The following is a 16,182-nucleotide window of genomic DNA, read 5'->3' as shown; positions in this document are numbered from 1 at the left end:
GTTTTATGAGTTGCTTTAGAAAGCAGAGAGGACGGTTTACGCTTTTAAACTGAGCAGCTAAATCATTGCATGTCAGTAATATTTATATGAATAACCTTTTCACTTGTTGGTTTAGAATGTAATTACAGCTACAGCTTTTATTAATTCTTTCCAATTATGTAGATTTGTATTAAATAAAATGTATTTTGCCTACATTTTACTTTTCTTGATTGTGAGTGTAAAACATTAGCACATTTACATGGTTCATTCAACACAAGCTAATCTACTAACTGCCTTTTGCTAGACACAGTGAATAGTAAATAGCACGTTTAACCTGGCTGAATATCATTTACTGATTATAAAAATGTAAACCACGGCCACTGTGTGGAGCCGTTCACCCAGTAATGACCCGTCTTGACAGTGGAGATAAACTGTGGATTATTTCCCCCTTCGTAATATATGATCATCCATTGGCAGCGAACTGACGTGAGCTGGACTGACATTTTCGTGTGGTTATGATCACTGGTTTGGAATATTTTATCCCTAGAATGAGAAAAGATCAGAGAATTTGTATCTTCTTGAGCAAAAGGAGTTAAAGAAATGAGGTAAAGTTGAAAAATTGCACTTGTCCATAAAGGGTTGACAGCAGTTGTATGCAATACCTACAACCTACAGTAAAAAGATGTATGTGCGTTATTGGAGTTCAAGCCCCTAATAAAACATGATTAGCTGAGGAGCAGTGCGGCACAAGTGTGACCCAGACTTACCTTAATGTCATCAATCAGCAGCATAACATCCTGGGACAAGTAGAAGTCACTTAGATCGAACACTATTGGGTAGCACACCACCGTCTTGCCCAGGATGCGATAAATCTACAAGGACACGCACACAGAAAGTCAGAGGCCCATTAAAAGACTGATGGCAGAGTGGTTCACCAAGTGTGCATTATTATGAGCAGTAAATAAAACAAGCCATGGATTCAGAGGAAGCTGCAGATAGCACAATATATAGCTACTGACCCAGAGACAGACAAACGGATGATGATGATGTCCTCTGGCAGTCAGCCATTTTGTTCTATTAAACATTGCCCTAGCAGAGGGCTGGAAACTTTTACTTGCTGTTGAATGTCTAATTGAGGATTATAAACTTTTGGGTCAGCTATGACCTTCACTTTGAGGAAATAACATCAGGCATTTGCAGAGACAGATATCTAAAGCACAAAAACCTTTGGATGTGCACGCGCCAGAGGCTAAGCATATTAAAACTAGAGAACTAAAAGAGGATTTATTCAGAAGTACAAATTAAGAGGTATCCAAAGGTGGGAAGAATTTGCATTATGCATAATAGCAAGTATATGTTTTAAATGTGAAATGATTTAAATGGTTTGCATAGTTTACAGTACATAGTTTACAAATTCCAAGGTCAACAAGTTCAATTTGAACTTTATTTAATCCTAAAGGAATTAGGGATTCAAACATAAAAGGTTTTCAAAATCTTTAAATGCAATAGCTAGTTTGCAGCGCAGGGGTCGAAAATATTTCAATATGAGACATCAATAGATGAATTAATTATTCTGTTCAGGGAATTTGATTTTCTGCATTTGAGCCATCCAACAATGCTTCCAGACTGTTAAAAGCCAGGATGTAAGTACTAGGATTAGTTTGCAGTGCATGTTTTAGGCCCTGATGAATGCCTGACCACATAAGCATGAACCAGTGCACATGTTTGTGTGTGGATATACCTTGCAGGTACCAATGCAGCCCACGGGCCTCTCCGGACGCCCACTCAAGCCCAGCTTTGTATTGACTGCCAGGAAACGATACGCCTGCAGAAATGGAAAGCAAAGACGAACAGATAAACATAAGGCACAGGCCAACTTTATCTGCATCTGAATGCAACACTGTTTAGATTAGATCCTTAACCTTTACCAAAAAATAAACAAATACTCTACTTTCTCTGACGGCTGTGACTCAAGAGATTCTTTTTTATTTGAAAATGTCACAAAGCGCAGTTTCATTTCGGGGGCATATAATGAAAGCAGCTCTCCTTTATGTGTCTGTCCCGCTGAAGCATTCCTGTTGTTGCAGCTCATAAAGTGAAATTACCTCCACATGGCAGGACCTCTTCTCATATTAGCGCAGCGTAAACTTATGAGACGCGGCGATAATGAAAGGTCCCCAAGCTGCCGTTGGAGGTGTGCTAAGCATACCCATAGGCATTGAAGCTGATAGTAACACTGCTATTCCAAGATGTGAAAGGAGGACACCACCAACTGCCTGAGCTGTATGAGCATGAAATAACTGTATGCTACAGCCTCCATTTGTTCTACCCGCCAGTTAGATACTGTTGCCAAGTGGACTACATTACATATACTAAATTAGGCGGTTTATTATTAATATACTGCAGCAGTATAGGGATCACGTATAAGCGTAGACTTCCTAAGGCAAGAAAAATGTAAATTAAATAAAGTTTAAATTGTCCATGTAATAACTTTATTACAAAACCGTTGAAGGCACAAAATCTTATGTGGGAAGTTTAAGAGACTTAAAGTACAAAGTCAAACAAGATCTAGACTACTTTGGCCTTAAGACAGCTAGGAGAATGGCCTGCTTGTGTAATAGTCTGTAATAGTCTATGTTAGAGCCATATGAACCATCTCCTGCTGGCTCCCAGAGACTAAACACGGTGAGGCTGCATTTCTGGAACTGTCTTCTAGAAGATGTGAGACAGGCCTCGACTCTGAAGAGGTCACAGAGACAATTTGAATCACAACTTTAAAGCAGAACTAAGTAACTCATGCCCCTAGAGGCCATAAGCGCCACTGCAGGTGTCGTAGCATGTTATGGTTTTTTACTCATTAATTGTCTTTGACAGTAAATACTACGCTGACAGAAAAGACAAAGGGAGAGAGGAATATTGTACATCCAATTACACAATGGAGATATTTTTTTTCACTCAAACTTGGCTTTAAATACTGTTTATGTGGCGCTAGCCCGCAGTTAGCTTTGCCCGCTAGCCTGTAAGCTTCTCCGGTTTTCTAGCCAGAGACACCAGGGGGAGATGAAAGACCCCCCAATCATCCCATCAAAACTTGTATTACCCGCAGAGGGACTACGAGAAGAATTTATTAAGGTAAAAAGTTACTTAGTATCGCTTTAAATGATTAGTTTTCATTATTCAAAAGGAAAACCCAAGTGCAGCCGTTTGAAGTCAGAACTAGTTGAAATGACTGTGTGAAGGTGAAGCACAGATCAAGTCTAATCTGGTGCTCAAAGCTAAGTTTATTAGCTGAAAAGTGCGAGTATCAGCAGTGCAGCACATAGGAGACATGACATTAATGCTCTGCTCCAGCTGAGTTTGGCTGCGGATGCGCGGAGGCAAGCGGAGGTCATGTTTCCAAATTAATTGCTGAAGCAAAACTCTGCACTTTCTTGTCTTTCTGCAAAATTCTCACTGCAGTTCAGTTAAGGTGTCTCAAATTGGCATCGAAATCTAGCAGGAAAACCTTGACAAAATGCACCAAGATATCCGCGGGAGATTACCCTTTATAAACTTATAGAGGAATTTGTTGTTTTAGCCATCTCTTTGAAGCATTTTCTTTATGTTTACTGATCGTTCTTTGTTTATGAAGATGTGGAATTGCGATGAGGTGAAAGCGCTAGCCCCTCAGCCACTGTGTCACTGATTCTCTACTTGCTTTACAATATTTTAACAGTGAATCTTGAGTACAACAATCTAGAGCAACCATCCAGCCCCTGTGCTTTCCAAAAACGTCTTAATGAAAAACGATTAATGAAAAGTGAAAAGTGGGACAAAGATAACAGCCAGAGAGATGATCCATCGATAACAGCCAAATCAGAAATTACTGGTCAATTTCACAGGTGCTGGAGTGCTTAGCCAGTTATTACATTGCCAATATAGAGTGTGGCAATACACACACAAGAAAAGGTCACAGCGCCATTCTTCTGCAAAAGCATTTCAAAATAGCACACTCAAACTCGAGAGAAAGGCTGCACCGCCTGCTGTCAGAAACACCTGGTTCAAGGATGCTAAAAAGGGAAGAGATGGACATTGATTTCTGAATGTTCTGAACTCTCTGGTGTAAGACATGTGTAGAAAATGTCTCTCTTGTAAGGTAACGGTGAGTTCAGAAAGTTTATTGTTTATTTGTCTTTTGATCGTGATGTTAAGCACTTTAGCATATTCTTCTAGTTCTGTACCGCAAATTGGAATAACTGTGTATGAATTGTCTTATGTTTCAGAAAAAAATATCGACACACTGATTATCCATAATACAATTAAAAAAAAGCCTCCATAAAAGCTATAATGAAGAACCAAAGGGTATAAGTAAATACTTTCTGACTGCCCTGTAAAAGATGCTCACTTCCATTATCCAGTAAGTGAAAAAAAAACAACCCTGGAGCCAAGCTAAATTTGTATGCCACCCAATGTTTCCTATCATATATGATGTACTCTAGTGGCACAGCAGTGCATCTTTGATCAAGCCTCTCTACATGTGCCACGTTCAACTGGCTGCTGCAGTACCTATAATCGACCAAATGGTGGTGCTCTGCTACCCCGGTGATGTCCATCATGTTCACGGGCAAAAGGCTGAGCTCAACAAATCGAGCCTTTCAAAGTAATTAGAACAAACAAACAACAATTGAAAGCAAATAAATAGAGATCGGGGGATTAGAAGCAGTCTATTTCACCGCCCTAAGAGCAAAGAGACCTCAAGGTGCTAAGGATGAGTGAGACGGGAAGAGGCTTTTGCATCCCATGCTTCCTGTGCGCTGAATACCAACGATCAGCAACAACAAGACCCATCAAAGCGTGCCTTTCATTAGCTCACTTTTTGCTCTGACCATGGGACAAACGGCCTCGCCTGACTGATGGTGCGAATCATAAAAAAAAACGCTTTTTCACAACCTCACAACCTGTTAAAAAAGAACAAATTTACTGAAGGGATTTTCCTTCTATAACCCAGGTGTCGACACACTTTTTTTTTGCCCAAGAGTTTCAGGCAGCGATGCTATAAATGGAGTGCTGGGTATCAGAAAAGCATAGAAAAACACATTTAACAGAAGTGCTATCATCCAGAGAGCTGTTACAGTTCAGAGAATGCAGGTAAGGTTTAGCTTTTTACTGAAAACAGTGAGCTATGGAAAATAACTAGGCTGCTGGTCTCCATGCTCAATACTTTGTAGCAGAGGAAAGTGGGTGTAAAATGCAGAGTGAAATGGCAAATGGCATATTTATTAGCGGCACAGCAGTATCAGACATTAGAGAGAATGTCTCAATCTCATGTTGAAAAGTTAAATCATGCTCATTTAGGTGCATTGATAAAACTTACAGCACAATAATGACAATGACGTCATTGGGGTCGTTCCTTCATCTCTGTCATGCACGTTTGATATTCCTTTTTACAACCTTGAATAGCTTCAAATTGTATTATAAGGTAACAAAATGATCTGCTTCTTCTGATAGTTCACACTTCACAGTGATTGGTCACTCACCCAGATCATGATGATGAAACATGTGAACACACACAGTAGTAAGTACACTCAGGCTTGTGTACAGCTTCGTCTGATGGCGCAGTAAATAAAGGGTGGACGGCCGGAGAAATACAATGCACTCAGATAAAAATGCTCTGTGCACTAGTATGTGCTTTACAATATTTGCCTATGCTGGCAGAAGAACTTTACTCTAATACCTGAAAATAAATTGGTTTCCCCGTGTTGCCCGACCTTAGTTGAAAACACTCAACTACCAAAAGTCTAATGCACATGTGTCAAGGTCAAGGCCCGCGGGCCACATGCGGCCCGTGAGATGATTTAATGTGGCCCTTTGAGGAGCATGAATTCCTGTGCATGTAAAAAAAGGAGTAAGTCTCTAGCCCATTCCTGTGCGGAATGGGCTGTCTGCATTTTTCCATATATTTTTACCATATGGTTATTTTTAACTAAATAACCAGTTTGCTCAGTCCAGCCACTAGGGGGCATCTTAAAGTAAAGGGATATTTCAGGATTTTTGACATAGGGCCTCATTTCCTAGTTATCCAGAATGTTGCTGATTTCTGGAGATATTTTTTTGTAATTCATGCAGTTCTTATGTTTGAAGAGTTTCCTGGCGCTAGGCTAGTGCTAGGCTAGCGCATTTCTACGGTATCAGATAGCCTGCATTAAAAACAGTCTGACTCACTCCACAGTGCACCTGAGGCAAATCACTTATAACGCTAGACTAACCATATAAATGTCTGTGTCGATAGAATAATTGTAACTATTTTGCATTTAAAAGAACATAATATTTGAGCAGCATCAGCTTCTTGTTTGTATAAGCTACGCGGCGGCGGAGTGATCTGCTAGAAAATAGTCCCTCAAAATGCGATCATTCATGTGACGCAAGCTCAGTCATATTCCAAAAAATATTCTATGGACACAAACATTTATATGGTTAGTCTGGCGTTATAAGTGATTTGCCTCTGGTGCACTGTGGAGCGGGTCAGACTGTTTTTAATGCAGGCTAGCTGATACCATAGAAATGCTGTAGCCTTGCACTAGCGTAGCGCCACGAAGCTCTTCAAATACAGTATAAGAAGTGCATGAATCACACAAAAAATAACACTCTGGATAACTAGGAAATTAGGCCCTATGTCAAAAATCCTGAAATATCCCTTTAAAAAGGGAAGGCACTGACATAATAAGAGATCAGGATATAAACAGCATAATGGTAAATGGTCAGTCTGCCCCAGGGTGGCAGTAAGTAAGTAACTTACTGCCATCAAGTGGGGACTGAATGAATAATGACTTGAGAAACATGTGACACAGGCTGATAAAGCGCAATAAGTGTAAGATGTTGTTATTTATGAGGCCACAGTCCACATATATGCGGCCCGTAACCCGCCGTGGGGGCTGAATTTCGGCCCTCGACCCAAACGAGTTCGACACCCCTGGTCTAATGCTTTCACATTAGTAATGTAATTATCCAGTATCTTTTTATTGAAGCCACAACGCGTAAAATTTCACACAATAAACAAAATTGAAATATAAGCATTTATTTCATGATAGATATTTCCATCATTGAAAAATACCTCATAAACGTACAAACATGTGATTTTGCTGTGAGCGGCTCTGCTCTCCTAAGACATGACTGTAACTGTAGCAGGAGTGTGTACGTCTCCAGCTCGTCTCCATGGAGATGTTGACTAAAGTAAGCCAAATATGAGATTTAATTAGGTTAGATCCTCATCCAGATCCATTCTTTGATTACCCACTGCAGAAATAGCATTTTCCGTGAATTGCTGGTAATTAGGAGCATGTTTTATATTGATGGCCACAGTATGGTTCAAAATGTTACGCAGTGTGCCTTTAATATGCAAAAAACAAACATAGTTCAGTATCCAGTAATGCTACCTGTGTGAACTATATTTTACAGCTTGGTAAAACAAGATTTGCAGCTATTACACAATATAAGACACCTCACACAAAGCCTCATTAAAGAAGGGCTCATCTGTAGAATACAAAATTCTTCACGCAGATTCCTTTTCCATTAAGTTTCATTAAGCTTAAGGTGCTTAATCTGCTTCTATTAAAACTCTCATTTATGTTAATTAAACTAGATTCTGCTGGTAAGATAGAGCTGTTCAGAACTAATTTAGTATTTAAATAAGAAAACCTGATGCTTAAGAGGGGAGGATAAGAGTGTGACGCTAATACAAAAAGTAGCATGCACTCAAATAGCCTCCAGAGGCGATGAATTCATAATCAGCATAAAGATAATGTTTTTGGCAGCCACTAAACAAAACAAAGACAAAACAACATGTGTGCATCTTCCATTCTGTTCCTCACTTCTGTTAGGGAATGGTGGGGGAAGAAAGCCTAACCCAGCACTACTTTGGACACCTCAGCCTGGGAATATGTAAGAGCACAACATAGAATAATGTCATTGTCTGTTAAAAAAAACAACAACCATAGACCAATGTTGGTTTTCATTTTAGGACCATTCAAACTGAAGCTAACAACAATAATATACCATAAAACATTCTAAATTGTCCAGGTAAGCCAGTTTTAACAGTAATGATCAGAACAAGTCTAATGAAGGTGTCTGGACTTTAAAAACATGTGGGAGCCTTCAGAATGAGAAAATGTAGACTGGACAAGACACTCGTTTTAAAGAGGGGGTATTATGCTTTTTTCAGCCACATAGCACCAGTCTATAGCACACTACAATGATGACCAAACCTTCTGTTGGTCTGTAAATGCAGTAAATTAGAATAACTGCCTTGTATAAAATTGCTCTTTCAAAATGGCGGTAGCAAAAGCCTTGAAATAGGCCTCTGTCTCTTTAAGAACCTCTGACCCTTTCCGACACGCCCCCTCCACACGCTGTCTGTGGCATCGCAACACTTTCTCCACAGTATTGAAACTACGATCGGTGCATTTTATTTTTTATTGTTGGAAAGGACCTACTGTTTATCACTTTGGGAACAATGGCCACACAGGATATTATTTGAAGACGAACCTTCCACACCGGACGCTTGGAAGGGGCTCTTGCCTGAAAAATAACTGCTGTTTGGAGGCTCTCTCTTTGCATCTGCCATGCCCTATGGATCTGTAACTATACCCCCATGGACGACACCAGGATCTGCAGGAGCCCATACCATTCAAAGACGGACATTATCTGTGCAGGTGGACAATGGTTTTTCGAGGTTACCCGTTAGCTTGTTATAATCGACTACAGCTCATTGTTGAAGAAAAGTCTGCAATAAACCACAAATGTGTAAAGCCAGGCTCATTGTGTGATCATCGTAAAGGCTGCTTCAAGTAGTTGCCTGCTTTATTGACGTTATTTGTGCATAATATGCTGCCTGTTTTCAATGACTGTTGTGAAGGTGAAGGTTGTTAGCTTGTCGCGGCTAATAGTGCCTTAGCTCCGGGAGAAAACCACTCGGCTACGACTCACTGTAGATGAAATGTGAGCAATAAACTACGAAATCAACAAGCCAGGCTCTGTGTGTGATCATCATAAAGGCTGCTTCAAGCAGTTGCCTGTTTAGTGACGTTTTCAATGCATAATATGCTGCTTGTATTCAGTGAATTTTCCCGTTAGCTTGTCGCGGCTAGCTTGTTAGCTCCGGGAGAAAGCCACTCGGCTATGACCCATTGTAGATGAAATGTGAGCAATAAACTTCCAAATCAACAAGCCTGGGTCCGTGTGTGATCATTGTTAAACGGTTCTTTATGTGTGTGGTGGTTTTATTGACTTTATTTGTGCATATTTCTCGTTTCCACGTGATGACTCGAGGTTTAGCTTAGCATTCGCTTTCTCCGGAGGCTCTGTGCATCATCAAGGCCCTAAGACATTCCCAGCTCAGAACCAGCCGCTGAAATAAGTGTTCTTGTCACCGGTTTTAATCCTGGGTGTTTCGGTAACAGAAACACTGATGTGTGTCTTTGTAAAAGACTGCTGTGGCTCCGGTTCACAACACATGAAGCTAAACCTCCATGATGACTCTGTTTACATCTTAGGGCTAGACACTGCGGGGAGGGGGTTCTGCTGAGGAGCAGTGGTTGGTTACTCGGCTGGTGACGAAAGGTCGGAGGCGTATCCTTGAGGTTCGAGGCGTTTCCTGAAGGAATCAGGCGTTTTATCCCTAAAATGGCCGCCATCAGAGTTTTTACAGACTACTCGAAAATACGTGAATGTGCTAAGGCAACACTTCAGGCATGTTTTTAATGGGGGAATGACATCATAACATGATGTAAAGCTTGAAAAAGTCGATTTTGCATAATACCCCCCCTTTAAGTGCAGAAATGGGAGATGGATTAAATAATTACTCAAACATGCTCAAATGAAACAGAATATGACCCCAGCCACATGTTTTGGAATGGATACGTCTTAATAACATGCATGTATAATGATTATGTCAAAGCAAGCAAGCTAGAGCATGAGGGGAAATGCATAGAGCAGAGCAAGTTAGCTTTGTGGCTGAACGATTTTCTTCCTTATCAAAAGTCCAGGGGCTGAACCTCAAAGTCGTGGCCCAAAGTAAGGCCCCACTTTCTCCAAATCCCAGTGTTGATCATATCTGTCCTAAGGGTGTCCTATGGGTGTTGGAAAGTTTGGCAGCAATCGACAGTAATATCAGTATTTTTAGGTATTTGATCCCTTATTTTACCCCCGGGCCTGACGTTGTCTACCCCTGACATGGAGGCTACGGTATGTGCTCACATTTCTGCCACTTTCAGTTGTGCAATTACACAGAGTGTCAATGGCAAAGCATAAAACATGTATGTGAATTACAATGATGCGATTTATGGATTGTCATTGGTGTAATAGTACAATTTATACAGCACTTTTCCACCTGCATTAGGCATTATAAAGCACTTTACAATCAAGGTATCACTCACCCATTCAAACTCGTGGGTGAAGTGAAGGACACGATAACGTATATAATATATAAGACGACCTGCTCGACCATCTGAGCCACTGTTGCCCCAATATTAATAATAAGTTATGATGAAGTGAAATTCCTAGATTCCTACAAATAACTATGACAACAATGGTGCACATCCAGCTCATTCAGATACCAGCAACAGGCTTGCTATTTTGGGACAAAAAGCAGTGATTTGGAAAAAAATAATAATAATGGGTGGGCTTTAGGCTTCACTGTTGGGAATATCACAAAATGTAATTGCCACTCTCCTGTCGTCGGGCAGCTGTCTGACAACAAAATCAAACGTCTGAGCAGGGGGTGGGTGAGGTAAACGAACGCACCCCTTAAGCAATAGAGACGCTGGTGGCTCTGAGATAAACCCATTCTGTGTAGAGAAGCCATGTCTGTCTGAGCAGTAGATTTAATATTCACCCCGGCATCCGCGCTCTGACTCACAACTGCATGCAGGAGAGAGAAGCTGCAGCGGTGGAGAGAGAGAGCAGGGAAGAACTAACAGGTATGACAGTTCAAAGGTAGACGATAAACCTGGAGGGAATGCGCACAACCGGGGTGGGGCAGGATGCAGACGCACAGAGGTGAAAATATACACAGATCTGGCAACATTACGGCCACTGGCAGGTGAAGTGCAACAGATTACCAGGGCTTCATCGCAGTCTAGTGGCTGGGATAATGGCTGATTACAGATGATACTTCCAAAAATCTACATAATGTTTCATCTGATAATCACAAGACAGTTGTTAAATCTTATCCAACCACACAAAAATATACAGATTTACGAGCACTGATGTGGTTGGCAAAACTGTGGAATTTTAACACTGTTTAGGACGTATCAAGGCCAAAATCTGAGCTGTTATTGCTCTGCTTCCTGTACATTGTGTTTTGTCCAGTTTGGCCTTACCCCAAATCTTAAAAAACAGCATCAAAATAGCGACGAAAAGGAGGATGAAAATGTAGCAAAAAAGCAACAAAAGAGCAACAAAAAATGATAAAAAATTAGGCGAAAACACGACACAAAAGCGACAAAAGGAGCAACGATAACAAAAAACAACAAAAACACGTGGCATAAACGCGGCGACCATGTGACAACAAAGTTACATTAGCATTTAGATTTGAGTAAAGCTGAACTGCAGAAAATGCGCTCGGTTCAGGCGGGGGTAAGAGGTTAAATATGCTTCATAAATACATTTGATATAGTGTACAACTTTTAGAATTAGGAAAAGTGTACTGTAGATTTAAGTGCTTTTCTAAACTATTCCTACAACTACAACTTTATTTACCTCTAAAGTGGAAATACAAAAGTATTTCGGGAAAAAAAGGAGAGTAAAAGAGCAAAGTGTGGTGTTCCTACTTATTTTTTTTAAAGAAATTGTGCATATGTAAACGTGCCATTTTGTGAGCTCCACTTTGCTTAATCATTCCATTTGAGGCTGAATTAAATGCTCACTCCCTCTAAGTACATATTTTACCAGGCGGAGAGTCTCGCTGAGTGCAGGTTAATAGAACATGGAACAGCTATAAAGAGAAAGATGAAGAGTCTCTGAGGTGTTATCTGTTGGGAGTAAATAACGTTCAAGGCTGTTTATTTCACTTCCAATCCATCATATGCTTTCCTTGGTACAATCTTCGCTGGAACTGGGCTATCATCCAATTCACTTAGCCCTTACCATTTTTACTTAACACTATTTAAATCCTCCTATTGCTTTTTATCATTTCAAAATGCTTAAAACCACAACAACGGAGGTAATTCAAAACGATCAAAATCTTGCTCCGGCAATTTATCTTCTTAAAATTGCAAATCCATCCATAAATGTACTCGCCGACTGCTTGGCTCAGAGGATCTTCCATTTCCTGGAGTGACATTGTGACAGCGCCTGCCATTATCCTGATCAATCAACCCGAACAATCAGCATTCAACTAATCAATCTCTGCAAACAATCTGAAGACGGGCTCTGAGTGACGGAACAATCTCGACGAAGATCTTAAACGCAGGAAGTCTTGGATTAAAGGCACACCGGCCCCCTGGGAGAAGCTGTGTTCGGATATTGACTCTTAAGTGCAGAGAGGAAGATTGATTTGGGTGGGTACTCTTGAGCCGCTATCAATAACCCATCTCATTATCTTTGAATCCCACATACAAGCTTTTTACAGCATGAATTATGTGTACTTTGAAAGATTGGATGAAGTGTATTCCAACCTCTTCACCTGTTTATGACCTTGGAGCAACTGAAGTACCAAGATATCAAAACAAACTACTTCCTTGACTAGATTCGTAGTCGTGTGTGACTCAAAGCTTCTTTCACACAAGCAAAACTCGACACTTCTTTGCAATTTTTAGCGTTTTACTGACCACAAATAAAGTCAGGTCAAAATCGGGTCTTTTTTTTTTTCCATCTTCGCGTGTTTGAGTCCATCTACGCCAAACTTTAAGGGCTGTGTTAGAAAAACAATGCAGCATATTGTGGCTTTTTGTGATATGGCTATAATCCCCAAATATTGCGATAACAATAATTTGCCGATATATTGTGCTGTCCAAGTGACATGCCTATATTAACAGGGAAACAGTGTCATGGAAAAGAGATTTTCTGGAACAGTGCCTCACCTTCACCAGTTCCTTTTGGGGCCAGATCTGTATCGGCTCCACCTGTTGGGGCGTCTGGGTCTGGATGCCGTAAGTGTTCAGAAACACCTGCAGTCTTCAAAGAAAAAAACAAAATCATTTGACATTGTTGAACACATTTAACCCAACAGCATCCTGACTATTGAGCTCATTTGATTATATTTAAAATCAAATGAGCTTAATAGTCAGGAAGAGTCAAGATCTTCTTAAAGCAGAACTAAGTAACTCTTGCCCTGATAGGCCATAAGCGCTACTGCAGGTGTCGTAGCATGTTGTGTTTTTTTTACTACTTTATTGTCTGTTAGAATAAATACTACACCGATAGAAAAGACAAAGGGAGAGAGGGATATTGTACATTCAATTAGACAATGGAGAACACTTTTCACTCAAACTTGGCAGTAAATACTGTTTATGTGGTGCTAGCCCGCAGTTAGCTTTGCCCGTTAGCCTGCTAGCTTCTTCTTTGTGATTCTATAAGTGTGTATTGGGCCTCCGCCTCAGTGGCAGGGAAAGTTGCAATTGTGGTTTTCTAACCAGAGACACCAGGGGGAGATGAAAGACCCCCCAATCATCCCATTAACACTTGTATTACCTCCACCGGGAATATGAAAAGGATTTATTAAGGTAAACAGAAAACCACAATTGCAACTTCCCTGCCACCAGGTCAGAGTCACTAATACACACTAATGGAATCACGAAGGAGAAGGCTAACGGGCAAAGCTAACTTAGGGCTTGCGCCACTCAAACAGTATTGTTTGAGTGAAAAAAATTATCTCCATTTTGTAATTGGATGTAATATCCCTCTCTCCCTTTGTCTTATCTATCAGCAGAGTATTTACTCTCACGGAAAATTAAGGAGTAAAAAAATCGCAACATTCTACAACACCTGCAGTGGCGCTTATGGCCTCTAGGGGCATGAGTTACTTAGTACTGCTTTAATAAGTGTTCAGGCTACATTATCGTGTCATGCATGAATATCCATCCAGCGCACAAGCCATTAGAGCATTATCAAAGCAAGTGCTCAGTAAAGAATGAAAAAGCAAGGGACATTTAGCGTTTTTTTTTTTTTTTTGCATGTAGGAGAGGAAATTTGTCAATGCGAGACAGCATTTCATGTTTATTTCACTATCCAAAACATTTTCTTGGCTAGAAAACGTCCATCACCAACAGCAATCCTCACTCAAACAAATAAACTGAAGCATCATACGAAATTTCACAATCTTTCCATTTGTGTTACTCTTTCTCATGTTCTATAATCTCTACACTTATGATAATGATAATACGATATATCGTATCGTCATAATCTTTACATATCTTTACAAATTCAAAACCAACGAAGGAGTGATGGCAGAGACATGACACATTTCCCATGAGGCCTTGAAGAGCAGGGCCATGGTGGTCACAGGTTAACATCCGTCATATAACCATTAAGCCCTGCTGCAGACGCGCACAGCAACTTTTAAAGGCGCCAGTTATAGAAGGCCAACATCACACCCCCACACCGCCACTGAACGGTTTGAAAGGGCTCGCGTTTTATAAGCTTGCGGCAATTACCGAGCAGCAAAAGCATGATATGAGAATGGCGAAAAGCATACTGTATGAAGCACAGGACATTCAAAGCCACACAGACACGCTTTAATATACATGTACTTACCTCTGGCTCTCGGCAATCAAGGCAACATGAATCACCACATCGTTTTCTATGGGACCCTGTGAAAGAGATACATTTAACATGGAGTCAGGCTGATTTAAAAATTAAGGTATAGGTGCTGAAGGTCAATAGCGTACAAGAACCGAAGACTAGTATAGGCTATAGTTTGTTTGTTTATTAAGATCCCCATTTGCCATTGCCGTGACAATGGCTGGTCTTCCTGGGGTCCAGATTGTAAAATCACATTCTAAAATATTTATGTGGGATTCACGTTACATAAAGTTATAAAACAACATGAAAACAGAAATACACAATTACAACATGACTTCATTTGTTGCAGTGTGTCAACAGAGTCTTTTTAAAAGTGTTTTTGTCTGCAATGTTAGAAATGTCTTTAGGCAGAGGGTTCCAGGATTTCATTCCTCTGAACATAACAACATTCTGTCCAGTCTGAGTGTTACATGATGGAAGAGTAAAATTGCCATTTACTGCGTGTCTTGTGTTAAACTTATGTATGAAACAACTGAATATAAGTCCATCATTTAACACCTTAGGGAATTGTAACACAAGAATCTTATGAAAGAAGCAAAGAAGGGGTAAGTGTAGTGTATTCTTCACCAATGTCCAACCTAAATTTTGGAGCATGCTTGGAATATTTGTATTCTGTATATTATAGTAGTGTATAGTGTAAACTAGACAGAACAATAGTCTTGATCACTAGTGAAAGAAGATTTTGTCTTAAATAATTTGCAGGTTTACAGATCATTAGTGAAGATTGAAAAAGGTAAGGGCCCTAAATAGTAACTTGATTTAAAAGCCAGTAAAGGAGATAAACAATTAAGGCTGCATCTTCAGCTGTAATTTTAATAGCAAGATACTTTTAGAATTTTGGTTTATTCCTGTTGTTTTAGTTAACCTGTTATCTGCCATTTTAGGCTTAGGGTTAGGGATTATGCATGTCCAAATCTCAAAGCGTATTGACTGGAGTGCTTACAGCCCATATGCCAGAGTGATACCTCATTTGAAAGCAAAGACCTTCTAGTTTCTAAGACTATGTGTAAGATCTGTGTGAGTTAAACACAATTTGCATCACATTTGCTGATCCTAACCACAGACTTTAATCCTAACCCCTGACCTCCTGACCTAACCCAACGCCCCTGATCTTGGTTGTAAAATGTAATATTGATCTTAAACAGCAAAAATAATAAATCCAAGTTTCACTTCCTGATTCTTCACGCGATCTCACCCTAAAACCCCACACAAACACACCCTCCTCTTTTCAGAGTTTCACGGGTGCTAAAAATAGCCAGCTTGAAAGATTACTCAATGATGTGCGAGTGATTTGAAACCCTGTTCCAATGTTTTGACGAGAGAACAACATTGAAACATGGTCAATATATATATATATATACTTCCCCTTTAAATATGACCCTAAGAACAGGCAGAGGTACACAGTAAACGTCATGTGCCTACTGTTTC

At 40.2% G+C, this 16,182-nt stretch overlaps 1 protein-coding gene across 4 annotated transcripts in view; it reads right to left on the bottom strand.

Moving 5' to 3' along the window:
* Positions 1-16,182, bottom strand: part of phkb (phosphorylase kinase, beta) — a 106,901-nt gene that overhangs the window by 11,005 nt on the left and 79,714 nt on the right. For all 4 annotated transcript variants that reach the window (XM_079554679.1, XM_079554677.1, XM_079554678.1 and 1 more), the window contains 4 exons: positions 14,707-14,762; positions 13,035-13,128; positions 1,721-1,804; positions 747-851 (listed from right to left, as the gene is read on the bottom strand). In XM_079554679.1, the coding sequence (XP_079410805.1) occupies positions 747-851; positions 1,721-1,804; positions 13,035-13,128; positions 14,707-14,762 (339 nt within the window). The remainder of the gene's footprint in view (positions 1-746; positions 852-1,720; positions 1,805-13,034; positions 13,129-14,706; positions 14,763-16,182) is intronic.

The sequence above is a fragment of the Gobius niger genome (genome assembly GCF_951799975.1).
Source record: "Gobius niger genome assembly, chromosome: 4".
Taxonomy (NCBI): domain Eukaryota; kingdom Metazoa; phylum Chordata; class Actinopteri; order Gobiiformes; family Gobiidae; genus Gobius; species Gobius niger.
This window is presented reverse-complemented; position numbering and strand designations above follow the sequence as displayed.